Here is a 27,193-nt window from a genome sequence, read left to right on the forward strand (position 1 = left end):
GATTTAATCAATTGTGCCTATGTGATGATGCTTCTATAAAAATCCAAAAGAACTGGGTTTGGAGAGTTTCTGGATGGCAGAACACGTACAGGTTTCTGGGGAGCAGGGCACCCAGGCTGGGCATAGAAGCTCCTCACTCCTTCCCTCATCCCTTTCCCTATGTGTCTCGTCATCTGTATCCTTTGTAACAGCCTTTACAGTAAACTGATAAACATAAGTAAACTTCCCTAAAGTTTTTCTGTGAACCACTCCATATTGATGGAACCCAAGGAGGGGGTCACGGGAACCTCAGCTTGAAGCTGGTTGTTCAGAAGTTCTGGAGGCTCAGACTGTGACTACTGGGAAGAGGGGCAATAGTCTTGGGGACTGAGCCCTCAATCTGTGGGATATGATGCTATCTCCAGGTACATGGTGTCAGAATTGAATTGGAGTATACCCAGCTGGTATTTGCTGCAGAATTGATTGTTTGTTTGTTGGTGGGGAGGAATCGCCAAACATTTGGTCACAAAAATATTCTGTGTTGATTGTTGTTGAGTGAAAGAATAGAGAAAGTACTTTGAGTTTTAGTGTGTGTGTGTCTGTGTGTGTGTGTTTTTTCACACAATTGATATCAGAAGTGGGATCTGCTGGCCATGGCCCTGGCTCATAGAAACATGTGCTTTGGGAAGAGAAAAAATAAGAGGAAGGAGGATAAGGGATCTTTGATTCCTGGATGGTCGCATGGTCACCCATGGTACAAAGTCACAGCTGTACTGCACTCAGTTACTAAAGGTGAAAGTTACCACTGGAATTTGGAGATAGATCCAACTCTTGGGAAGTTGGTTCGCTGGATGTGCAAGGAAATGCAAACTAATAATAAAGAAGTGAAATATGCAATCTGTTGGTTATTGTTATGTGTAATAGCTAAAATAAAAATAAAAGAGAGTGCTAGGTCCAGCCTCAATGCTACACCAAGCTTAGATGTCAGTGAGTCTGAGCTTTGGCCACTAGTTTTGGAGCCATTCCTAACAACAGAAAATGCCTCTGAGACGTGTGGTTACCAAGAAGGTGGTCAATGTGGGGGAAGGGCAAAATCAAGAAACTACTGAAACCACGGGGTAGAGTGTGAAGGAACTGTTTTATTTTGTGGTTCAGTATCATCAACTCCCTGAGGGACCTTTACTAAAATGGACTGTGAGAGTAACTAATTTAGGGGCAGCATCTTTGGTTTTACATGCTACAGAGGGGAAGCGCATGTTTAGGTTGATGCAGGATCCACAGCTCACTATGGAACAACCTCAGATGGCTATATACGATCTGGACATACAGCAGGTTATTCCTGAGGCAACAGCCAGCCTAGTAGACTGGATAAAAGTCACCATAAAGTTTGTTTACCCTGAGAAGGGGGACTGTCCAACTCCACCTATAAATGCCAAGTGGAGTGCCCAGGATGAAGCAGCTAATATGCTTTGTATGCAAGCCACGTGGGACTGGCTTTATGACAACTGGGATATCCACCCACTAAATATGCCTGTTACCCAGGTCATGGGAAATGCTGTGATTAAGGGGGCCCCATTTGCATGGACACCTCATGCAATCTCACTGCTGCAAAATCAAGCTATGGTCGGAGAAGCCTTATTGAATTTGCTATCTCAGCTTCCCCTCGTGGGCCTTATAGATGCTAATAAAAACATTAGGGCAATTAATAAAAGAATGCAGAAAAGCAGAGGACAGAGTCAAAGGACTCATCCCAGGAAGGTGGATGTATTTAAGCAGTTATTAAGAAGTAAAGAGATTAAAGAAAACATTAATAAAGCTAAAACGAAGAGGAAAAAGGGAAGCGCCATGGGACTCATCCCATCAGGCTGAAAATCTTCAGTGGTGCTTAGGAAATGAGAAGAATAGAATGGAAATTGATGAGGTGAAAACAAAGGTCTTAATATAACACTATTGAAGGTTGAGTGGACCAAAAAGAGCCCTTGCTGGCTACTAGCATTAAGGAGTTCCAAATGGGTTTGCTGTATTCACCCTAGTTTGGAGAAACTTTAAAAGTCATTAAGCAGAGATTACAATGAGAAAGCTGACCAGCAATTGCCTGGGCCAATGTTGAGGCAGGTTCATCAAGATAAAGATGGACAAAAGGGCCAAGGTTCCTTGGCTCAACCCTCTGCTGGCGACTGAAAGACTTTTGCACTGGCTGGTGGAAAAGAAAAGCTCCTGGGTCTAGAACTTAAAAATGTAAGGGTTGGTAGAATTATGCAAGTTGGTGTATTTGAACATGCTTCATATGAAATGGTTACATCTCTTTTACCTGATTATATTAGGGAATGGACTTTGTATCTGACTTGCCCTTCAAGCCATATTAATGGGACGTGAGATGGGAGCCAGTAAGATTGCCCCAGCCCACACAGTACAGAGTGGAAGCTGCTGAGCTGGGAGGGACATGTTCTCCATTCGATAACCCCTCTACAAAGCCTCTAATGCGGCATATGGCAAAAGCCTTTCACCGTCTCCCAGCGACGACTCCCAGCCCATAAAATGACCTTGACACCTGAAATACCCAATGCTGTCTCAGGTAATGTCATAGAAACACTCTCATGAGGCCAGGTGCGGTGGCTCACACCTGTAATCCCAGCATTTTAGGAGGCCGAGGCGGGCAGATCACTGAGATCAGGAGTTGGAGACCAGCCTGGCCAACGTGGTGAAACTCCATCTCTACTAAAAATACAGAAAATTAGCAGGGCATGATGGTGGATGCCTGTAATCCCAGCTACTCGGGAGGCTGAGGCAGGAGAATCGCTTGAACCCAGGAGGCAGAGGTTGCACTGAGCCGAGATGACACCACTGCACTCCAGCCTGGGTGACAGAGTAAGACTCTGTCTCAGAAAAACAAAAACAAAAACAAAAAAAACAAGACCCAAGATTGCCAGGTGTGGTGGCTGGCACACACAGACCTCTTGAGCCCAGGAACTTGAAGTTGCAGTGAGCTAAGATCACACCACTGCACTCCAGCCTGGATGACAGAGCAAGACTCCATCTCTAAAATGAGTAAATTAATAAAAATCCCAAGACTATGGCTCAGCCTGGGATTAGGGTGTGTGGCTGTGACAGCCACCTCTTGGAATTGGTGGCTTCATGTTTTGCTGTGAGGATTAAATGATATAATGGGCATAAGCATCTTTTTTTTTTCTTTACCATAAACCACTACACATCTCTAAGATATTACAATTATAGTGTAAGGGTTGTGTTTGTTTGTTTGGTTTTTGAGACGGAGTTTCACTCTTCTTGCCCATGCTGGAGTGCAATTGTGCAATCTTGGCTCACTACAACTTCCACCTCCTGGGTTCAAGAGATTCTTCTGCCTCAGCTTCACAAGTAGCTGGGAGTTACAGTGCTTGCCACAATGCCTGGCTAATATTTTTTGTATTTTTAGTAGAGACTGGGTTTCACCGTGTTGGTCAGGCTGATCTCCAACTCCTGACCTCAGGTGATCCACCTGCCTAGGCCTCCCAAAGTGCTGGGATTGCAGGCATGAGCCACTGTACCCTGCCATGTACTGTAAATCTTGAAGAACACTAATTAACATAGAGCTTCCATTGGTACAATGCTGAACAACCCAGCTCTAATCAAATTACATTCGCAGCCAGCCCTCTCAGCTCTGAGCACCTTGATGTAAGGTAGACAGCTCAGAGACCAGTACATAGCCCCGTGACTGCCCTCAGTCCAGACACGTCCCTGCTGAGCCTGGAGGAAAAGGGAACCCTCCCTCCCCACCCTTCCTCCCTCCCATCCCTCCCTTCTTCCCTCCCTCCCTCCCTTCCTTCCCTCCTTCCTTCCTAATAATTAAGATCTAAAAAGTTACTAGTATTTAGAAGAGGCCAAACAAGCTGTACATTCTTCTTCTCTTTCTTTTCTGAAGCCAGAGGCTTCCAATGAAGTCTGAGTTTCCTGAGGGCTGACGTTGCCTGAGTCACTCTGAGCGCAGGATATAAGAACCTCAGTCACTGGCCCCACATTGGTGTGCTAAAGACCCCTAATCTCCAGGGGCCAATTTCACAATCTTACTTCTGGGAAGAGAAAGGAATTCAATTGCTACGTCCTTGCCTTCCCTTTTTTTTTTTTTTTCAATAGCGTGCCACCCTCCACGTGATAATGCTTTAGATGAAAGACCACACCCTTGTATTCCCAAATACTGAAAGGTGTTTTTACCTGTTTGAAAGTCCTTTTCTAGAAAAAGATGTTCTTTTCTTTTGTGTTTGTGAATGCATTTAGAGAACTGGCAACGGCATGGGGTTGGGGGGTGGGGAGCCATGAGTCAGGGGTCCTGAGGGTACAGGAAAGAGCCCATGAACAAGGGCTCAGGACTGGGCACTACACACCCAGGGGCATCAAGATCAAAAGGTGAAGTTAGGTCTGAGTTTAAGTCCTTCCTCTAGTCCCAGGTGTGAGAATAGGAAGGTGAACCTGGAGGTTCATTGTGAAGAGAACTAGAGCCACCAGCCTGTTTTTTAGATATTTGGAGGGTTCCCAAGTTAGGGATGACCAAGGATAGCTGTGACCACTCTTAAGTGATGAGCTCAGATCCTAGTCCTGAAACAAACCACAGAGGAGAGAAGGTGAACTGAGAGTCCAGACAAGGCAGAGACAATATGTTTTCTTCCTGAGCACACGGGAGTAGTATATTTCCCAGCCCGCCCTGCCCCAATCTCTCCTTGCAGTACAGTGGGCCAGTGGAAAATTCTGGGCAATGGAAAGAGGGCAGAAATGATGCTTGCCACTTGAAGATCTGGCCTTTGAGACCCCTTGTGACCTCTACTCCCTCTCTCTCCCGTTTGCTGTCACAAGTGGACGACAGAGGGGACAAGGACAGACTCTGAGGCCCCAGAAGACAGGGAGGCACAGGATGGAAGAAACCTCATTCTGGGCTACACCTGGACTTTGAATTCTTGTAGTTAACATTGGTTTCTGATAGTCACCCAATTATCTCCCATCTTGTCACTTTTTCTCACTTCTTTTCCCTTTCTGTACACCAACCCTCTGATTCATCAAGCCCCATAGTTTTCCCCCATATATTCACACTATTTTAAGTGGATTTTCCTATGTAGTTGCCCATATGTATATTTATATGTATGGATTTCAGATTTTTGTGGCTGTCTCGGCATTTGTCTACACATGTCAATCCATTGCATGGATTTCCGACTCCAAACAAAAATCTAAAGTCCCATGCCACTGGGGCCCCTTCTGCTTCATCCAACCTCGTCCAACCTTATCTCTTGCCATTCTCCTGCTTGACTTCAGCCACAGTGCCTTCTTGTTTCTCAAAAACGCTAAGCGTACTCTGACCTCAGGACCTTTGCTTTGACTGTCTCTCAGCCCGAAGCAGTCTTCCTCCAAACATCTGCTTTCTCCCTTCCTCCCTTCATTCAGCCTCTTGTACCAATGTGGCCTCATCAGTCAGACCTTTCTGGGTTGCTCTGCAAGACAGCACACCTCCTGCCCCACACCCCTGGCTCTGCTGTATTTTGCTGCCTAGAGACCTGTTGCCTGTTTCTCCCCTCTGCGATGTAAGCAAGGACTTTGCTTTATTTATTGCTATATCCTGAATAGCTAGAAAGAGTTTGTCATATAGTAGAATGGCAGAATGTCATCATATAGGAAAATGAAGAGTTCTTTTTCTTTTTTCTTTTTCTTTTTTTTGTTTTTTGAGAGGGAGTTTCACTCTTGTTGCCCAGGCTGGAGTGCAATGGCATGATCTTGGCTCGCTGCAACCTCTACCTCCTGGGCTCAAGCGATTCTCCTGCCTCAGCCTCCTGAGTAGCTGAGATTACAGGCATGTGCCACCACACCTGGCTAATTTTTTGTATTTTTAACAGAGACAGGGTTTCTCCGTGTTGGTCAGGCTGATCTCAAACTTCCGACCTCAGGTGACCTGCCCACCTCAGCCTCCGAAAGTGCTGGGATTACAGGTGTGAACCACTGCGCCTGGCCCAATGAACAGCTCTTGAATGAATAACACAGTGAAGAAGACTACCAGAGCAAGAGCAGATCAAAAGTGAATAATTGAGTAGTAGGTTCTAATTAATCCTCATCAGCAACCAACATAACCCAGGGCTTATAGATTTCTCTATGTAATATGCTACACGCACATCTACAGAAAGAGAGAGGGAGAAGCACATCAGTCAACCAATTTTAAAAAGTTACTCTAAATGTGCTGTGTTGGTCTTGAATTACAATCTTTAGATTACACTACTATTTTATTTCAAACAGGACTGGTAGAAACTTCTTCATGCCTTTTCAACCAAAAGCCTTCAATCCTATAAAAATGAACACCTTGTTCTTTGACCAAGTACCAACCTTAGAAAGTTATGCAGTGAACACCATCTGAATTAGATTAATTTAAAAGTAACTGGATCAATCCCCCTTTACCCCAAGCATCTAAACGGAACAATTTTCTTTTCTTTTCTTTGGGACGCAGCGTAATCCCCAAACTGCAGAGCCACTTGGCGATGAAGCCAGGATCGCAGTGCATTTGATAACTTAATGCAACTTTTTACTAGCACTTAAAACTCAGATATGAAATCTACACTTGATCTTTTCTGCTTGGAATTGGCCAGATTAGTGGTTCTGCCCCCACGTACAACAAAAGGCTTTCAGAAACACTCAGGGTCGCTAAACAATCGGAAGGACCAACAGAGCTCGACAAACAGACAGGAGGGTGGAAGGACACTGCTTCACACCCCACCCACTTAGCCTTTCAACTCTGCCCACTTTGAGGATGTGTAGGATGATCAAGGTAGGCATGATATACCTGCCTTAACTTCAAGGTAGAAATTAAGACTTGAGGGCACTTATTTGGTGCCTTATTCAGTTAATTGGAAGATTATATGGTAATTTCACTGCTCATAATAATTAAACCTTTTTTTTTTCCACTTTAGGGATGATAATGACATTTGGAGAGTAGTACTATAAACCTCAAAAATCTATTTTGAAGATGATCGGATTTAGGAGAAGGACAGGTTTGCTGTATACTTGACCGAACTGCTTTGTTCCCTCAAAGCAGCAAAAAAGCCAGAACCTGGAAGTTTCTAAAACTTGAAGCAGATGTAAATGGCAGATCCAAAAAGCCGTGCCTAGAGAACAGGTCGGGCGACGGGCTGTATCTATTCCAGCCCCCCATTGGCTCGGTGGAGGATTTCGGACAAGTCTCTCAGTTTCCCCTTCTTTGGTTTCACCTTAGAATGAGGGGAAGTCACAGCATTTCCTCCTTTGCATTTCACAGAAACACAGGAGGCTGGATTGACAGTCAGCAAATGTAAAGAAATACGGGCGCCCACACGGTAATTATGCTGGCCTGGCCTCAAGCTTCATATTCATCCTTAATTGATTCCCTGGCACACTCGCCAGTGACCTGGCTCAGCTTCACCGAATGGCCCCAAGGGCCCATACTTTCTTAATTCTCCTGTGAACCCTTTATTCACTCCCCCTCATCCTTCCTTTGCTGACTGTGGTCGCTTCTGACTGCCCCAATCTTTTTTTTTTTTTTTTTTGAGATGGAGTCTCACTCTGTTGCCCAGGCTGGAGTGCTGTGGCGAGATCTCGTCTCACTGTAACCTCCGCCTCCCCAGTTCAAGTGATTCTCCTGCCTTGGCCTCCCGAGTGGCTGGGATTACAGGTGTGTGCCACCACACCTGGCTAATTTTTTTTGTATTTTTAGTAGAGACGGAGTTTTACCATGTTGGCCAGGCTGGTCTCTAACTCCCAACCTCAAGTGATCCGCCTGCCTTGGCCTCCCAAAGTGCTGGGATTACAGGCGTGAGCCACCAAGCCTGGCCTCAATCTTATGCTTACTATTCTTAATCTGTTGCCTCATTTTATAGCCACAGCTCAAGTAACAGCTGAGGGATGACATTCGTCTGTCTTTGAGCTTGTAAGACTTCTATTTTCTTCCCCACCCTCCAGGAATCCTTTTTTCTAGCTCTTGGTTGCTGGCCATCTCCTGGATGGTTAAGTTGAAAATCTGACCTCCAGTTCATTGGTGCATCTACAAGCAATCTTCATTACCTGCAGATTCTGTAGCTGCAAATTCACCTACTTGATAATGTTTATTTATAACCCCTGAATCAATACCAGCGGGGCCTTCCTGGATGTGCGCTAGGTGGTGAAGAGGTTCAATGGCTGATAAGCACAGTCCCAGCAGAGCTCCATCGAGGAACCTCTGCCTTTTGGTTTCACCTCTTATACCACAAATGAACGCCCTTTTCATGGTCTTTTTTTTTTTTTTTTTTTTTTTTTTTTTTTGAGACAGAGTCTCACTCTGTCACCCAAGCTGGAGTGCAGTGGTGTGATTGCAACCTCCACCTCTCAGGTTCAAGTGATTCTCCTGCCTCAGCCTCCCGAGTAGCTGGGACTACAGGCATGTGCCACCACAGCCAGCTAATTTTGGTTTTTTAGTAGAAATGGAGTTTCGCCATATTGGCCAGGCTGGTCTCAAACTCCTGACCTCAGGTGATCCACCTGCCTTGGCCACCCAAAGTGCTAGGATTACAGGTGTGAGCCACCTCGCCCAGCCAGGGTTCTCTTAAAGGTAATGGAAAGAGGAGAATTGGAATGGCAGAGAGAGAGAGAGAGAGAGAACTAGGACCCTGCATGAATGAATCAAGTTGAGTTGGAGAGAAACTGTATTTATAGGGAAGTTAAGGCTCTGAGTTTGGAGGCCAAGCAGGGTGAGGGTGAGCAGAGCCATGGGAAGGAAAGCAGGGCTTCAAAAAACAGCTGCTCCTTCTTGATAGACGCAGAGAGGAAACAGGAAAGACCGGAGACCATGCGGTGTTATTTGTAGCACTTGAATAGCTTGGCTCTTAGAGTTGCAAGGCCTCCAGCTAGTGATCCACAGATGCCATTAGAGGGCAAAAGCGCTCGCTGCTCCCTCATTCGTCACCAAGAAGACCTGGTGTGGCCCTGGCCTTAAGGACAAGTTAGTCAATTGCTTATTGTACATCACGAAACGAATGCTGGGAGAGAGGAAATGCAGGGTGTGTAGGGAGAGGGCAAAAATGGTTACATTCGATCCCAGAGATGAGGAAGGCTTTCGGGTGGGAGGTGACGCCAGGAGGTAACCAGGTAGAAATGACCCTCGAGTAGCAGGGACAGGTGTGCAAAGGCCCAGAGGGAGCTTCTCCAGGATCAGCAGGGCGGGCTCGATTGTAGGGTGTTAGGCTGTCACAGAGGCTGGGGAAATAAGCAGTGCCTTGCTAAGAATTCTGAATTTTAACCTGAAGAGACATGGGAGCTACTGCAGGCTGGTAAGCAGCGGGGTGATGCTGGTTGGATTACAATGCAGAGAAACCTTTGGTTGGCCTGCATCCGATGGGCTGGAGAGACCCTTGAAGAAATCAGGGTACAGGCAGTCCTCCGGGGGAGAAATGAGGAAGGTGCCAACTGAGACCACAGCAGTGGGGAAGGGTGTGAGAGGGAGGGAAATTGAGATGAATTTAAGGGTGTTTGGCCTGTGCAGTCACACAGGGCCCATGCTGAGAGGGCCCCCGAGCTTGGCTTAATACTCTGATGTTACTGTCTTAAAATTCCTCCTCATTTTATGTTTGAATCTATGTTTTGTTTTAAGAAAGAGTCTCGCTCTGTCACCCAGGCTGGAGTGCAGTGGCGCCATCTTGGCTCACTGCGACCTCCACCTCCCAGGCTCAAGTGATCCTCCTGCCTCAGCCTCCCAAGTAGCTGGGACTACAGCCACCCGCCACCACACCTGGCTAATTTTTGTATTTTTGGTAGAGAGTGAGTTTCCCCATATTGGCCAGGCTGGTCTTGAACTCTTGACCTCAAGTGATCTGCCCGCCTCGGCCTACCAAAGTGCTGGGATTACAGGCGTGAGCCACTGCACCCTGTCTGAATCTATGTTTTATCAGTGAAATCCAACGGGGAAATAGAACATGTGCGTGGGCAGACGAGACACCAACAATATGAGTTACCACTGTCCCTTGCCACCGCACTCCCCATGGCGTGTCTGCCGTGCAGTAAGCATGGAATCTTGGTGGGTCTGCAGTGCATGGGAGCCTAGCAAGGCTCCAAGTGAGCATAAGGAAAGCCTACTATGTCCACAACAGAGTCTGCAAGAGATGCTGACAGCACCAAGAGGTCACACTTTCTCTTATAGAATCAGAATTGAAAACCAAGTCAAAGGCATTCTAAGAAACATGAACAAACAAGGAACCCTCTCCCAGCCTTTTCCACTCATCTGATTCCTTGTAGTAGCCAACCACTTCCACTGGAAATGATGACATAGGAGACGCAAAGATAGCAGAGTCATAGTTATTCTTCCTTTCAATTCTTCCTTACACATCAGTAAGCCAAAGGTAGAGAGTGGCAGTAGATAGCATAGGTGTGAAAAAGTGAAATAAAAACAGCTGAGTGGCGGGTGCGGTGGCTCATGTCTGTAATCCCAGCATTTTGGGAGGCTGAGGCAGGTGGATCACAAGGTCAGGAGTTCGAGAACAGCCTGGCCAACATGGCGAAACCCTGTCTCTATTAAAAATACAAAAATTAGGCAGGCGTGGTGGTGGGCTCCTGTAATCCCAGCTGCTCAGGAGGCTAAAGCAGGAGAATGGCTTGAACCCGGGAGGCAGAGGTGCAGTCAGCTGAGATCTCACCACTGCACTTCAGCCTGGGCAAGAGAGCAAGACTCCGTCTCGGGGAAAAACCAAAAACAAACAAACAAACAAACAAACAAAAAAACAGCTGAATTAGTTTCCTGCAACGTCTCACTGTTTCTGTGAGGCAAAAAAACCCCACGTGCAAAATACAAATTATGTCATTTCTGTGATTCCACATTTGAGCCAAATGTTCCTATTTCAATCTGGCATTACATAATGTAAAGAGGAACAGTATAATCCACCCTAGTAATTTAAAATGTTAATTTTCCTTTACTTAGAAGGACATTAACTAACAAATGAAAGCATCATGATAAACTGAGACACAGAGACTACAGAAGAAAGAAAATGCTTTATATGTTAGTCCTGCAGCAGTGCTTTTCTTCTGATTTTTGAATAAGGGAGCCCATGTTTTCATCTTGCACTGGGCCTTGCAAATTCTGCAGCTGATCCTGACTATAAAGACAGGGATTTAGCCATAAAATCAGCAGGGGTTGGTCAGTCGTGGGGACTTGGGGTATGGGAAGAGAGAGGATTTAGGCATGGCTGCACGGTTTTAAGCTGGTGGTACCGTTGACTGGGATATCTATGAAATCCAGCATCGAAGGACAGGCTTTGTGAATCTGTTGTGGATGGGCTAAGCCTGCAGTGGCCATGGTGCATCCTGCCTGGGAGGAGGGCAAGCAGCAATTCGTCAGCACAGGTGGTGGCTGAGGCTCATGAGGGGCTACTGAGGCAGGAACTGTGGGCAGGGATGCTGGGGAAGGCAGACATTTAGGAGACGGGACAACAGCTGGGTATGGTGGCTCACACCTGTAATCCCAGCTATTCAGGAGGCTGAGACAGGAGGACAGCTCGAGGCCAGGAGTTCAAGATCAGCCTGCACAACACAGCAAGACCCCATTTCCCCCCGCCAAAAAAAATTAATAAAAAGTAAAAATGCAAAAAAAGAGATGGGACAACAAAGAAGGCCTCATAAAGGAGATGGAGAGGAAGGGGACAGGAGGAAAGAGGAGAGCTTTGTTGACAGCCAAAGCAGGCATAAGAGGTTTCCTAGGGTGGGGGTTTATTATCTCAAGTGACCATAAGCAAATTACTGAACCTCTCTGTGCTGCACATGTCATGGATAAAATGAAGATAAAATGAAGACAATAACAACAGCACTTATGGGCGGGGCGGTTGTGGTGAAGATTAAATGAAGAGTTTATATGGGAAGGGCTCCGAATGCTGCTGTATTAAATGCCTCGGGCTGCTATAACAAAGTACCCCAAGCTGGGTAGCTTAGAACTACAGAAATGCATCGCCTCACACCTGCAGGCCAGAAGGCTGACAGGAAGGCATTCTCAGGGCCATGCTCCCTCTGAAGATGCTAGGGAAGGATCTCCCTCCCAGCTTCCGCCAGCTCCTTAGCTCGTGGCAGCCCAAGTCCAATCTTCACGTGGCCTTCTCCCTGTGTGCATCTGTGTCCAAAATTTCCCATATATATATATATAATTATATTTATTTATTTACTTATTTAAGATGGAGTCTCGCTCTGTCGCCCAGGCTGGAGTGCAGTGGTGTGATCTCAGCTCACTGCAAGCTCCACCTCCCAGGTTCACACCATTCTCCTGCCTCAGCCTCCCGAGTAGCTGGGATTACAGGTGCCCGCCACCATGCCCAGCTAATTTTTTTGTATTTTTAGTAGAGACAGTTTTTACCATGTTGGCCAGGCTGGTCTTGAACTCCTGACCTCAAGTGATCCACCCGCCTTGGCCTCCCAAACTGCTAAGATTACAGGCATGAGCCACCACACCCAGCTATTTTATTATTTTTTAATAGAGATGGGGGTCTTGCTATGTTGGCCAGGTTGGTCTTGAACCTTTGCCTCAAGTGATCCTGCCGCCTCAGCCTCCCAAAGTGCTGGGATTACAGACATGAACCACTGCATCTGGCCAATGTTCCCTTGCCATAAAGACACCCATTATACTGGATAAAGCCTGCTCTATCAACCTCATTTTAACTTGAGTACCTCTGTAATGAGTATCTCCAAATATAATCACATTTTGAGGTACTGGGGGGTCAGGACTCCAAGAAGTCTTTTGTGGGAAGGGGGATGCAACTCAACCCACAGCAGTGCCCTGCTCTGTGAAATGTTCACCTTTATGAGTATGACGACCTCCACGAGTTGTTTTCTTCAAAGGCATGAGGAAGAGACCAGCCAGGGACAACCTGAGGGTGGGGAACCTAATTTTGTTGTGGCCACAATCTCCACAACAACCCGATGTTTCTCCCGCAGCACTTAGCAGCCCAGGTGAAGGTAAATATAAGAAGGAGGGGAACAAAGACAAGGGAGTGACACATCTTGATAAAGCGCCAAAGACAACCACAGGCAGAAACACTGACTGCAGCGAGGCAGACGGGGAACATGCTCATTGTTCTGCGTGCCTCACTTTTGTTCAGGGGCCACCAGGCGGCCTGAGGTCCCAGGTGGACAGAAATCACCACCACCCCCTCTTGGTCCCAACCAACATACCCACAGGAGGCAAACCAAGTTTTGATCATTTATTAAAACAAATAAGAGGTTTAATCTGTGGGTAAAAAGGCCTCGTTTGCCAGCAGCTCAGGGGATGCCTTCAAGCTGACAGGCGCTAGTGTGCTTTGAAGTGGGAAGCATCACATGGGTTCTGGAGATAAGCAATAGGTAAACAACCGGAGTTACCAGAAGTGTCAAGCCAGGTATCACCTTAACAGAAATTATTCCTGGAGCTAATGCGGAAGTCATCGATCCCAAGAGAAAAGACAGGGCTGGGCATGGTGGCTCATGCCTGTAATCTCAACACTTTGGGAGGCTGAGGCGGGAGGATCACTTGAAGCCAAGAGTTCAAGATCAGCCTGGGAAACAAAGTGAGACCTTGTCTCTACAAAAAACTAAAACAAATAAAATAAATTAGCTGGGTGCAGTGGTGCACACCTGTAGTCCCGGCTACTCAGGAGGCTAAGGCAGGAGGATCGCTTGAGCCCAGGAGGTCAAGGCTGCAGTGGCCGATGATCATATCACTGCGCTCCAGCCTGGGCAACAGAGCAAGACCCTGTCTCCAAAAATAAGAGAAGAGAAGACAGATGAAGCACCTGCAAAGTGGGCCAAAACTTAGAAAAAGGGAATTGCTCTGTTTCAGATGAAGGGTTGCGAAACAAAATTTTCAAGAGCAGCAATGAAAGACCTGCCTGCCACGGTGTAGCCCTCAGCAAAACCATAAGTGGGCAGCTCTGACTCTCCTGTGCCCCTCTCTCTAACCCCAAACCCCTTCTAGACAGAATGCTCTCCTTCCTCTTCATCCTAACACCAGGAGCAACTTTGGTGGTGCCTTCCCCTGACCTGTACCCTGGTCAAAGCTCCAGGTTCCAGAGCCTTCCTTTCTTTCTTCTCTTCTGCTTTAAAGCTTGCTCATCCTGAGTTCAAGACCCTTACAGCTTTGTTAGATAAATGGCCACGTAAGATGATCGGTTAATCAGAGCAAGTATGGCTGACGATGGCTTCTGCAATATAATGCAATGAACCTGCGCCCACCTTCACTGAACGATCAACATTCACTTTGGTGTAATGGGGTAAACCATCAACATGTCCCTCCTGATGCGATGCACAGAGAAGAACACGACACCATTGCTGTGACAGTCCCACCCCAAATGCATAAGAATACGCCACCAAGAAACATCAGCCAAATCCAAACTAAGGGACATTCTATCAAATAACCGTCTTGTGTTCTTCAAGAATGCCAATACCATGAAAGAGAAAAAAAAACTGAGGAGCTGTTCCAGGCTAAAAGGGACCTACAGAGACACAACTAAAATAATGCATGATCTGGGATTATCTTTTGCTCCAATGTACATTATTGGGTCAACTGGCGAAATCTGAATGAGGTCCATACATTAGAAAACCGTATTGTAGCAGGGTTAGTTTCCTGATTTGGATCATTGCCTTGGTTATATAAGAGAAAGTCCTTGTTATTAAGGAGTACACAGGAATATTTAGGGGTAAAGGACAACTTATCTGCCACTTAGAAAATAATAAAGCAAATGGGGTAAAATGGTAGCACTGGGGAATCCCAGTGAAGGGTATAAAGGATGTCTTTGTACTATTCTTGCAACACTTCTGTGTCTGGAAAACTAATAATAAATATTACATATTTAATAACTAAAGAAATGGAAAAGTGTGCGATGTTTCCGCAGGTGTCAACCTTGGCGATGTATTAGGATCACCTCAGAAGCTCTGTGTAAATATCAGTGCCCAGGCCCCAACCCAGAGATTCATATTCAGTTAGCTGGGAGTGAGACTCCAGATATCAGCACGTGTGAAATACACCCCAAGGTCATTCTAGTGCGAATCCAGAATAATAAGCAGCCAGCTTAGCCCTTAGTGTTGCTGGGTGACAGGAGATTTCTAGGCTGGGGAGTTTCTGAGGCCCCCACGTCTGCTTGTTTTGAGATCTGATCTTGGGGGCAGCATGGTGACTCAAAACAGGAGCACAATTGTGGGTTCAGTCTTGGTCCTTCCACTAATAAGATGGGAGACATTGGGTCAGATCCCTTGCCTGTGCCAAGCCTGGGTTTTCTCAGCTGTGGAAGGAGGTTAACCGGGAAGCGCCTCAGAGGTTAATGTGCATTCAAGGAAGAAGACGCCCAGCTCAGTAACTGATATGGTCTGGCTGTGTCCCCACCCAAATCTCCAAGTGTAGTTCCCATAATCACCACATGCTGTGGGAGGGACCCGGTGGGAGGTAACTGAATCATGGGGGTGGGTCTTTCCCCTGCTGTTCTCATGACATTGAATAAACCTCACAAGATCTAATTTTTTTTTTTTGAGACCGAGTCTCACTGTTGCCCAGGCTGGAGTGCAGTGGCGTGATCTCAGCTCACTGCAACCTCCGCCTCCTGGGTTTAAGCAATTTTCATGCCTCAGCCTCCCGAACATCTGGGACTACAGGCATGAGCCACCACGCCTGGCTAATTTTTGTATTTTTAGTAGAGATGGGGTATCACCATGTTGGCCAGGCTGGTCTCAAACTCCCGATCTCAGGTGATCCACCCACCTTGGCTTCCCAAAGTGCTGCAATTAGAGGAATGAGCCACTGTGCCCTGCCTGATCTGGTTTTATAAAGGGGAGCTCCCCTGCACAAGCTTTCTTGCCTGCTGCCATGTAAGATGTGACTTTGCTCCTCCTCCACTGCCATAATCATGAGGCCTCCCCAGTCATGTGGATCTATGAGTCCATTAAACTTCTTTTTCTTTATAAGTTACCTAGTCTCAGGTATGACTTTATTAGCAGAGTGAGAATGGACTAATATAGTAACCCTTACATCCCTGCAACCCAAAATGGAGTTGCCATAGGACGGCAGTCTGAAAGCTTTGTGACATCCAGCTGGCAGAAAGGAATTTGGATGAGTAGGGTTGGCCAACTTCTGGTATTGCTGGTGGGTCCTGTCATTGTGTGGGTGACTCCTTGCACCCCTGGCCCTTCACAGGACTAAATTCTGGGAGGGTCCTTGGGAAAGGGGCTAGAGAAGGCGAGAGGACAGCAACCTTCTTCCAGGCAGCAGGAAGGCAAGCTGGAGAGGCCAAGCTCCCAAGTAAACTGAGGCACTTCCCCTGGCCCCTTTGTGAGGCACGCTTGACCTGGGTTTTATGGAAAGAAAGTGCCCTCACCAAAGGGTGCTAAAGAAGGCCTGAGGCTCCACACCTGATCCCAGGTGCCCCCCTCTGCCCTGCCCTAGACTTACCCAAAGCTGTACTGCCCAGAGTCGTGGCCTCAGGCCATACATGGCTACTTGGCACTTGAGATGTGGCCATCTCAATTGCGATATGCTGTTAGTGTAAAATATACACTAGATTTCCAAGCCTTCATAAGCAAAAAAAAAAAAACCATAAAATATCTCATTAAGAATTTTTAAGTATTCATTAATGTTGAAATAATACTATTTTGAATATGTTGGTTAAATAAAGTTTACTAGGAGAATTCATTTCACCCCTTTTACTTTTTCTAATATGGCGACTAAATTATTTAATATTACATATGTGGATTACCTTATATTTCTATTGGACAGCTCTGTTCTAACATCTGCACATTGTCCTTTTGTGGCTTATTTCCCTGATACTTTTATTAAAATTAAATTGAGGGGCCAGGTGCAGTGGCTCACGCCTGTAATCTCAGCATTTTGGAAGGCCGAGGCGGGTGGATCACCTGAGGTCAGGAGTTCGAGACCAGCCTGGCCAACATGGTGAAACCCTGTCTCTACTAAAAATACAAAAATTAGCTGGGTGTAGGGGTGCGTGCCTATAATCCCAGCTACTCAGGAGGCTGAGGCAGGAGAATCGCTTGAACCTGGGTGGCAGAAGTTGCAGCGAGCCGAGATCACGCCACTGCACTCCAGCCTGTGGGACAAGAGCGAACATCCATCTCAAAATTAATTAATTAATTAATTAATTAAAAAATAAATTGAGGGCCAGGCACAGTGGCTCATGCCTATAATCCCAGCACTTTGGGAGGCCGAGGCAGGAGGATTACCTGAGATCAGGAGTTTGAGACCAGCCTAGCCAACATGGTGAAACCCTGTCCCTACTGAAAATACAAAAATTAGCCAGGCTTGATGGTGGGTGCCTGAAATCCCAGCTACTCGGGAGGCTGAGGCAGGGGAATCACTTGAACCCGGGAGGTGACGTTGCAGTGAGCCGAGATTGTACCACGGCGCTCCAGCCCGGGCGACAGAGCGAGACCCCGTCTCAAAAAATAAATAAATAAACAAAAATAAATTGAGTAAGGACTGAGCATGCAAAATAGAATCAGCCTTGGACCCTGAATGCCCTGCAGTGAGAATTCCTCTGTGGTTCTCAGGCTTCTGTAATTCCAGCAAATACACTCTTCCCTCAGGTCCACTAAAAGGCATATATTGTGAGATAATGCTCATTTCTCACAGCTTGCTTGAATAATAATAAGGATCATTATAGTAATTTATGACTTAATAGTCAACACTGCCATTTTAACCCAGTCTGTGAGACTGAATCATAAAAGTGACATTCTTTAAAGCTCTCGATTAATATACCAGACTGCATAAACTCTAATAACTTACCTTTCCACGGAAAGAGAATATGTGGGTAATGAAGACAAATGGTGGAGAGTAGACACTCATCAAAGACCCTCTGGCAGTAATGAGTTGCATTCCAGAAGATTCCAGAAGGTTCTGTGGAAGCCTGCAGTTTGGGATTGGTTCTCAGGTGTCTGCTTTCTACGGATGAAGGCTCCTAGTTCATGTCTTAGCTACACCCACAGGAGCAACAGACTAAGACATTCCTCCCACACAATAACAGACCCAGGCAGTGCAGAGCCATGTGGGTCTTATCTCTTCTGTTGTCCACAGTCTAGTTTTATCTTAGACCCAGCCTGGTGCAATCCATGTTGTGTATTGGCACTCCACTTAAGTTTCCTGTTGGTAAAAAGCCCCTTTCATTCGGTGATTCCTCGAGGCTTTAGGGGAACTTTCTGGAAACCAGGAAGAAGGAAATAAAGGTTGTTTTGCTGAGGATGGGTGACACTGGGCACGGGACCCAAATGAGTGGTTTGAGCAGAAAGTTGCCTCCACGCTGGACTAATGCTTGGCAACATTATGAGAAAATTTCTGAGCCCAGAAGTTTATCATCTATTCACAGTTCAGAGGGATCCAGGGGTCAGATATGATCCTTCAGTTCTTTTTTTTAAAAAATGTAGTACATAATCTTTATCAACAAGAGAAGACAGGGACATGGAGGACAAATTGTACACTCTACATAAAGTATACATGTGATGAGAAAAGTCACTGTCCACTGTTTAAGGTCCAGGGAAGAAAACAATTAGGAAAAGAGCAACTTCAAAAACAAGTGTTTCCTGCTTTTTTTTTTTTTTTTTTTTTTTTTTAAATAGAGATGGAGTCCTGCTATGTTGCCCAGGCTTGTCTCAATCTCCTGCCTTCAAGCCATCCTCCCACCTTGGCCTCCCACAGTGCTGAGATTATAGGTATGAGCCACTGTGCCTGGCCTCAGCCTGTTTTTTTTTTTTTTTTTTTTTTTTTTCCTGAGATGGAGCCTCGCTCTGTCTCCAGGCTAGAGTGCAGTGGTGTGATATCAGCTCACTGTAACCTCTGCCTCCCAGGCTCAAGCGATTCTTCTGCCTCAGCCTCCCGAGTAGCTGGGACTACAGGCATGTGCCACCACGCCCAGCTAATTTTTGTATCTTTAGTAGAGATGAGGTTTTACCATGTTGGCCAGGATGGTCTCAATCTCTTGACCTTGTGATCTGCCCTCCTTAGCCTCCCAAAGTGCTGGGATTACAAACATGAGCCACCACGCCCAGCCTCTGCCTATTTTTTACACCGTCTATACCCAGCAGTAAATACTCCATTCAAGAGGCATTTAAGAAGATCAATAATGTCTTTAGGCCTGAATTTCCAAACTGTATAGAAACAAAGAATAGTAAAGTCTTGCAAGAAGATGCTCTGAAAAAAAAATTTATTATATACATTGTCAAATGTTTTTACTTTTATTGCAGGAAGCCATATTCATTTAAGAGCCACAGTAATCTCTGCTTAAGAACATGGTGCCTTTTTATTAAAAGGGTGTCAAGGGAAAAGATGCTTCAGTTTTTTTAATCTGAGCTGATTCTGAAAACTGAAGTTCTATGGCACCAAAGTGAGCAGGAATGAGAAAATGCCCTCCCGTTGGACAGCATTCGTACATCACCCACTTGAAAATTAAATCTGAAACAGAGTTCTGACAGGCCTGCTATTTTCTTCAGTGCCAAGAGCCACACAATAGACCTTTTTTTGGGACAAAGCTCTTAAAATGCTTGGAAATTCAGATGGACTGAGTCACAAAACTGTACAAATACTGCACACCCATTCCTGCTGGTGCCCCTGCTCGCTCTCTTGGAAACAATACTATATTTTCTCTGTGTTTGGCAGAAGGAAAAAAATATTTTAAGTAGAGTTGTGACTTGTCTGAAGGGGTGATGGAGGGAGGCACGCTCAGAAAGTGGAAGCTGCTCCGCAGTCTTGAGGCCTCTGGGCAGGGATGGTAGTTACCACTTCAGAGGAGTCCAATGACTCCTCCTCCTCGATGTGGGCCATAAAACGGGGCTCAGCCCCATGACCACATAAACTCCAGAGTATCCTGATAACTGTATAACAGCAGCACAGACGGCTGAATGCACTGTTCACAAAGTAACGCCGAAGCTGTCCGTCTGTGAGTGCATGGAGACTGGTGGGGTGGCCGGGGATGGAGAGAGAGAGGTAGGGGGAATAAGAGCAGGAACACAGGGAAGGAGGAAAGTCAGGGAGGCAGTGGGAGATGCCAAAAAAAAAAAAAAAAATCTCTGCATTATCTTCATGACTTTCTCTCTTCCTTTTTCATGTTCAAATCAAATTATCCACCCCCATCATGCAACTGTTTCACTGAGATTTTGAAATAATTGAGATGTGTTGCAAACACATCCTTGCACGTCAAGTGAGCGAGTGATTTCAAGTTTGAACACCTCTCGAGAGCGATATTTCACTTTGACGTTAATGATGGCCAAGAGTCTAGCTGGAGATGAAGGCAAAAGGGCCAAACACATAGACAAGGTCCTTGGAGGAAAGGAAGGGGGAAAACTTCTGACTAAAACCCCACTGGGCTAGAGAGTGTGGAGAAGCATAGCAGCCTGTGGATTTTCATTTCTTTGGCTTTATGGAACTGAAGACCTCCTTCAGGCTACAGAAGACAAGCTAGATGTGGAGAAGAGAGTGTTTTAGAGCTGTCTAGGGACTCCAGACTCAACTCTGATTAAAAAAAACAAAAGTTTTCACTTTTTTCATGTTCTAAAAGTGTCGATAATAAAACAAGGACAAGTCTGCTGGTCTAGCCCAGGGTTCCTCAACCTTGGCACGAGGACTGCATGGTTCTTTGCTGTGGGGGCGCAGTCCTGGGCATTGTAAGATGTTTAGCGGTGTCCCTGGCTTCCACCCACTAAAAGGCTGTGACAAAGAAAATTGCCTCCAGATATTGCCAGATATTCCTGAGGGACAAAATCACTCTTGGATTGAGAATCACTGATCTCAACTAAACATTCGGAAAAGCAAAATTTTCACCGGATAAAGAGAGCCATCCCCTGGAAAGACCATATAGCACTTTTGGCAAATGTTGACAAACCCAAAGAACCTGCCTTGACTTGAATAGCCAGGGAGAAACACAGAAGTCTGAGACAAGAAAAGACCTTTTGCCTCAAAGCCTTAGTTTATGGTTTTTGAGAGCTAGAACACTAATAAAAAATAATCCTGGGCCAGGCACACTGGCTCCTATCTGCAATCTCAGCACTTTGAGAGGCTGAGACAGGAGAATCGCTTGAGGCTAGGAGTTTGAGACCAGCCTGGGCAACATAGCAAGACCCTGTCTCTACAAAATGCTGTTTTTGAGATGGAGTCTCACTCTGTCTCCCAGGCTGGAGTGCAGTGGCGTGATCTCGGCTCACTATAACCTTCGCCTCCCGGGTTCAAGTGATTCTCCTACCTCAGCCTCCCAAGTAGCTGGGATTTACAGGCACATGCCACCACACCCAGTTAATTTTTGTATTTTTTTTTTTTTTCAGTCGAGACGGGATTTTGCCATGTTGGCCAGGTCGGTCTCGAACTCCTGACTTCAGATGTCCCACAGTGCTGCGATTACAGTTGTGAGCCACTGCACCCACCCTACAAAATACTTTTAAAAATTAGCGGGGTGTGTAGTCCCAGCTACCTGGGAGGCTGAGGCAGGAGGATCTGTTGAGCCCAGGAGGTTGAGGCTGCAGTGAGTCACAATCATGCCAGTGCACTCCAGCCTGGGTAACAGAATGAGTCTCTGTCAGAAATCATTATCGATCATCATCATCATCATCCTGGGGCATTCTAACTTAAAAGAAGAAAAAATAGGGAAAGCAGGTGAGAGGCACTTGTGCACTTGAAAGCAGAACAAACAAGACCACAAGATCTGCTCTGTGTGGTTCTCCACAGCCTGCTGTGACCAGCACCACAGAGTGGGACCGCAGCACTGGAGTTCTCAAGACCTCTTTTCATTCTGAATCTTTGTGTCCAGGGTGGCCTGTCCACAAAGCATTTTGCATCATTAGCTTTGGAACGAGTGTCCTGGCATTCAGGTCTCAGCGAATAGAACGAAGTGTTTAAAATGACTATCCCTTAATTTTACAAGGAAATTGACAAAGGGAAGCATGTAAGCCTGAACTTGGGTTCAGTGTACATTCTTTTTTAATGAAAAAGAGACTATAAAATTGTATGCATTTCTTCAAGTATATCCCTCCAAAGCTGTACAAATTGGCCTTCTAGATAAGATCATACATTCCCATTTCCACCTGTCGTCTCCTGTTGAGCAGGCAGGGAGGGAAAAGGACCTGGTGACCTGGGTCTCTCTTGTTCCTCGGTACAGTACGATGATTTATGATTTCTAAGCCTGAGAATTTCGGAAGCCACTGAACATGAAAAGAGTGAAAAATCTTCTAAGTCAAGAGAAAGAAAGGAGATGACGTGGTAGCACAGTATGCTCTTCTCAGCCTCTGAAACACTACTCTGAAAGCTGTCACGAGTATGCATCGCATGGGCCTTTGCAGACAAAAAGGGTTATTTTATCCAGATTATTCCCCCACATTGCAGGGGAAAAGGGACTCATTTGTAATCATCAAAGGAATGCTGACAGACTTGAAATGGGATTACACTCTATTATACTCATCCGAATTAAAGATTTGTGTTGGAGATCATTCTTGGGTTTCCTCCTCTCTGCTCCTCCAGCCCCAAATGAGGCGATTTGTATTCACAGGGCATCAGAGGCAGACATGAAATCAGACTGTTCGCAAACATACGTTTCAGACTCCGTGGCCCGAGTTTTGAATTTTAATGTTGCCTGGTTTTCTGCGTGTGGAAAACTTGGTGCTCAGATGGAAATGAACCCAAAGCATCACTTCATCCCAGTATCGTTTCATTCTCTAACTTATTAGTGCAGGAGAAATTCATTTCCAGAGGCTTGAGTGAGCAAACGATACAGGTGTCGGAGAGAACATAAGGGGAGAAATTCATGTAAGGAAATGTAAAATCTACGCATAGACAGAGTCATCTAGTAGGTCTGTGAACATACTTCCAAACACTCAGTTCCAAACTCTGTGGTTTGCTTACTATTTTTTGGAGAATGTGACCTGCCAAATCTATGGCTCATCCCTCAAGCTCCTCTGTAATGTGTGTGTCCACGAACCCACTAAAAAGCAAGCTTCCCCAGGAAAGGAATGATTTTTTGGAGTAGGCTGTATCATATCTAGCACAGCATCCGGGACCTGAGAGGCTTTAGACTGTTTCCCATTCTTCCCTACAGAACTTCCAGTGTGTGGTCACCACGAAACTGAGGCTCACCTGTGGAGGAGCCTTAAGTATCTCAGGGTGGAAGTTATAGTCCTTGGAAGAGCTCAAGTGGGTCAAGAAAGTCTCTCATGACTTTTGCCATCAAAAGAGTGAAATATATTAGAGAACATCCCTCTCAACACAAAAAGATGATACTCCCTCAGCAGAAGACAGAGCAAGGAATGTGGATAAAGGACATTTGAAGTTGTACCATTTCTTTGCCCACCATTTGTTTTTGTTTTTGTTTTTTTTTTTTTTTGAGATAGAATCTCACTCTGTTGCCCAGGCTGGAGTGCAGTGGCACTATCTTGGCTCACTGCAACCTCCGCCTCCCATGTTCAAGCGATTCTCCTGCCTCAGACTCATGAGTAGCTGGGATTACAGGCACACACCACCACGCCCAGCTAATTTTTGTATTTTTAGTACAGACATGGGTTTCACCAAATTGGCCAGGCTGGTCTCGAACTCCTGACCTCAAGTGATCTGCCTCGGCCTCCCAAAGTGCTGGGATGACAGGTGTGAGCCACTGTGCCTGACCCCTTTAGTAGCTGTTTTAGTAAAGATTCAATAGTGGTAAATTTGTCTTTATTTCACACACTCTTGAAAAGTAGTTTAGCTGGGTATATAATTCAGGGCTGATGGTTGTTTTTTGTTTGTTTGTTTCTCAGAACCTGAAAAATATTATTTCACTATCTTATGGCTCCCACTGTTTTTGTTGCAAAGTCTTTATAGATAACATTTTCTTTACTATCTGATTGCTTTTAAGACTGTCACTTTGTCTTTAGTATTTTACAGTTTCAGTATGACACATTCAGGTATAAATTTATTTTATTTATTTTCCGTGGAATGCTTAAATCTGAATCTTTCATTAATTCTTAAAAATTAATCCTAGGACAGGGCCAGGTGCGGTGGCTCACGTCTGTAATCCCAGCACTTTGGGAGGCCGAGGTGGGTGGATCATGAGGTCAGCAGTTCAAGACTGGTCTGACCAACATGGTGAAACCCCATCTCTACTAAAAATACAAAAAAAATAGCTGGGCATGGTGGCGGGTGCCTGTAATCCCAGCGACTTGGGAGGCTGAGGCAGGAGAATTGTTTGAAAACTGGAAGGTGGAGGTTGCAGTGAGCTGAGATTGCACCACTGCACTCTAGCCTGGGCAATAAGAGCAAAACTCCATCTCAAAAAAAAAAAAAAAATTAATCCTAGCACATCATCACTTTGAGTGTCGCCTCTCTCTCCTTTTCCCTACTTTCTTTTTCTGGAATACTGATCAAATGTATATTCAACCATCATTCCGTCCTCCATGTCTTATGACTTTTCTTCCATGTTTTCCATATGTTTACCTGTTTTGTTTCATTCTGGATAATTTCTCCAGCTTTTTTTTTTTTTTTTCACCTCACTGTTTCTCTCTTCAGCTATATCTAATCTGCTCTTCAACCTACCCATCAGGCTTTTCATGTCAATGAATATATTTTTCATGTGAGTAAATACATTTGATTCTTTTATAAATACACCTGTTTTTTTCTTGATAGCCTTTTGTTCCTTTCTCATGTTTTAGATTCCTTCTTAAATTTCTTTTTAGATTCCCTCTTTTTTTTTTTTTTTTTTTTTGAGGTAGGGTCTTGCTCTGTTGCCCAGGCTGGAGTGCAGGGGCACAATCTCAGCTCACTGCAACCTCTGCCTCCTGGGTTCAAGCGATTCTCATGTCTCAGCCTCCCAAGTAGCTGGGATTACAGGCACCCACCACCACGCCCAGCTAATTTTTGTATTTTTAGTAGAGACAGGGCTTCGCCATGTTGGCCAGGCTGGTCTTGAACTCCTGACCTCAGGTGACCCACCTACCTTGGCCTCCCAAAGTGCTGGGATTACAGGCATGAGCCACCATGGCCAGCCCTAGATTCTCTCTTTTATTACTTAAGAACTATGTCATCGCTGCTGACTACTTCTCATATAATGTAATTTTGAATTGTGTGATCATAATCAGCAACATTTCATCTATAGGAATCTATAGATGGGCCTATATTGATGATGTTCCCATGCAGGCAGTATCTATGTGTTTGCTTTTACCAGGTATCATGGGCCAACTTTATTAGTGTCTCAGTTTGGGTTTCTCAGTAAAGGTAATATGAATTCAAAACCTAGACTCCCCAAAAGGCAGAATTTTGGTTACACTGTCTCAAGAGACATTATTTTTTTCTCCAATCCTGAACCAAGGCTATGACAAGTTTCTTTGTCATCTTTCTTTACAAGAAGGCTGATTTGTTTCACATCCACCTTTTAATGAAGGTTTAGGCTTTCAAGGTCCTGGCTTTATATAGAGGTCTTTATTCTAATCCCTCACTTTACAGTGGTCTCATGCCTTATCACCTGCGCTCAGGCACCTGTTAAATCTGCATTGTCAAGACCATCAGCAACTCCAACGTAGTCATAGGGTTTGCACCAGCTATCATCCCTAGTTCTCTATTCTCTCTTCATTTTTGTTTCCTGGATATTTCTTATATTTAACCACTCACTTATGCATGAAAAGATGTTTCTTATATTTTATTCAGCGTTTCTAGGTGTTCTGTTGGGGAAATAGTTTCAGAACACCAATTTCCAGAAACAAATTACAGACTCAATTCTATAATCAGTTCTTTGGGGCTAGATGGTATTATCTTTAAACAGGACAAGGAATGGATATTACTTATATAAGTCCTGGGAAAGATTTGGCTCTGGTAAATGAAGAGATAAACATGACAGAAGTGCCTCTGCTTTAAACTACATGTAATTTATTTTGTTTTCTTCCCTTAGTATTAGAAAGGCTACCTGGATTCAAATCCCCAAAAGTGACGCTCTTTGCCTCAGTTTCTTGAACTTTTTATACAAGCATCTCCTTTATAGCTACAATTGGGAGGACTGAATGACTTAACATGAAGTTCTTTGAACAGTGTCTGGCATAGAGTGTTTTATGTGCTTAATACATTATTTTTAGGGCCAGGCGCAGTGGCTCACTCCTGTAATCCCAGCACTTTGGGAGGCCGGGGCGGGTGGCTCTCTTGAGTCCAGGAGGTCGAGACCAGCCTGGGCAACATAGTGAGACCCTGTCTCTACCCAAAAAATGCCAAAAAAATTAGCTAGGCCTGGTGGCATGTGACTATAGTCCCAACTACTAGGGGGTGCTGAGGTGGGAGGATGGCTTGAGCCCCAGAGGTTGAGGCTGCAGTGAGCCGTGATTGCACTACTGTATACCAGCCTGGGTGACAGAGCGAGACCCTATCTCAAAAGTAAAAAATAAGTTTTTTCTTTTTTCTTGAGACAGGGTCTCACTCTGTCGCCCAGACTGGAGTGCAGTGGCGTGATCTTGGCTCACTGCAACCTCCACCTCCCAGGCTCACACAATTCTCCTACCTCAGCCTCCCGAGTAGCTGGGATTACAGGTGCCCACCACCATGCCCGGCTAAATTTTGTATTTTAAGTAGAGACAGGGTTTCACCGTATAGGCCAGGCTGTAAAAATTTTTTAAAACCCTAAAAGTATTTTTAACTCACCAACTTTTTTACTCGTGCTGAGGGTAACCAAGAAGTTATTGGCTCTGCTGAACCGGTGGTGCACACATGGGAGTCAACTAAAGGGGTGGCAGAACGAGGTACCCCAAGGGGCAAGGGGAAACTCGGAAGACACCAGAATCACTTGGTCAGCTGCCTTTCCAATCCGAGATTCTCTTTCCAGTACTAAAATCTTCGTGACTCTAGGATTTAGGATTTATGTTATTATGAGAAACCATTTCCTTACAGAAGGATGCAAATATACCAGCCTCATTAAAATAGTGACAAAGTATCATAAGACTTCAGATTCCCCCTCCCCAGCCCCCACCCTTGCTCCCACCTTCTTGGTCCATTGCTCAGCTTCAGTGACAGTATGGAATTTTTTTTTTTTTTTTACAGGATCTCGCTCTGTTGCCCAGGCTGAAGTGCAGTGGCATAATCTCGGCTCACTGCAAACTTCACCTCCTGGGTTCAAGCGATTCTCCTGCCTCAGTCTCCTGGGTAGCTGGGACTACAGGAGCACGCCACTACGCCCAGCTAATTTTTGTATTTTTAGTAGAGATGGGGTTTCACCATTTTGGCCAGGCTGGTCTCGAACTCCTGAACTCAAATGAT

General features: G+C 45.4%; 1 protein-coding gene across 13 annotated transcripts in view; it reads right to left on the bottom strand.

Moving 5' to 3' along the window:
• The window catches only part of EVA1C (eva-1 homolog C), a 105,562-nt gene that overhangs the window by 70,563 nt on the left and 7,806 nt on the right, over positions 1-27,193 (bottom strand). For 2 of the 13 annotated variants that reach the window (XM_077995842.1, XM_015133029.3), the window contains exons 2-3: positions 17,744-17,864; positions 16,397-16,515 (exon numbers count right to left, since the gene is read on the bottom strand). The exons of 10 other annotated variants lie outside the window; for them this stretch is intronic. In XM_077995842.1, coding sequence (XP_077851968.1) covers positions 16,397-16,466 — 70 coding nt within the window. In that variant the 5' untranslated portion in view covers positions 16,467-16,515; positions 17,744-17,864. Of the gene's footprint in view, positions 1-16,396; positions 16,516-17,743; positions 17,865-27,193 lie in introns of those variants that run through there. One more of the 13 variants, XM_077995844.1, reaches the window with a different exon arrangement.

This window comes from Macaca mulatta, chromosome 3 (genome assembly GCF_049350105.2).
Source record: "Macaca mulatta isolate MMU2019108-1 chromosome 3, T2T-MMU8v2.0, whole genome shotgun sequence".
Taxonomy (NCBI): domain Eukaryota; kingdom Metazoa; phylum Chordata; class Mammalia; order Primates; family Cercopithecidae; genus Macaca; species Macaca mulatta.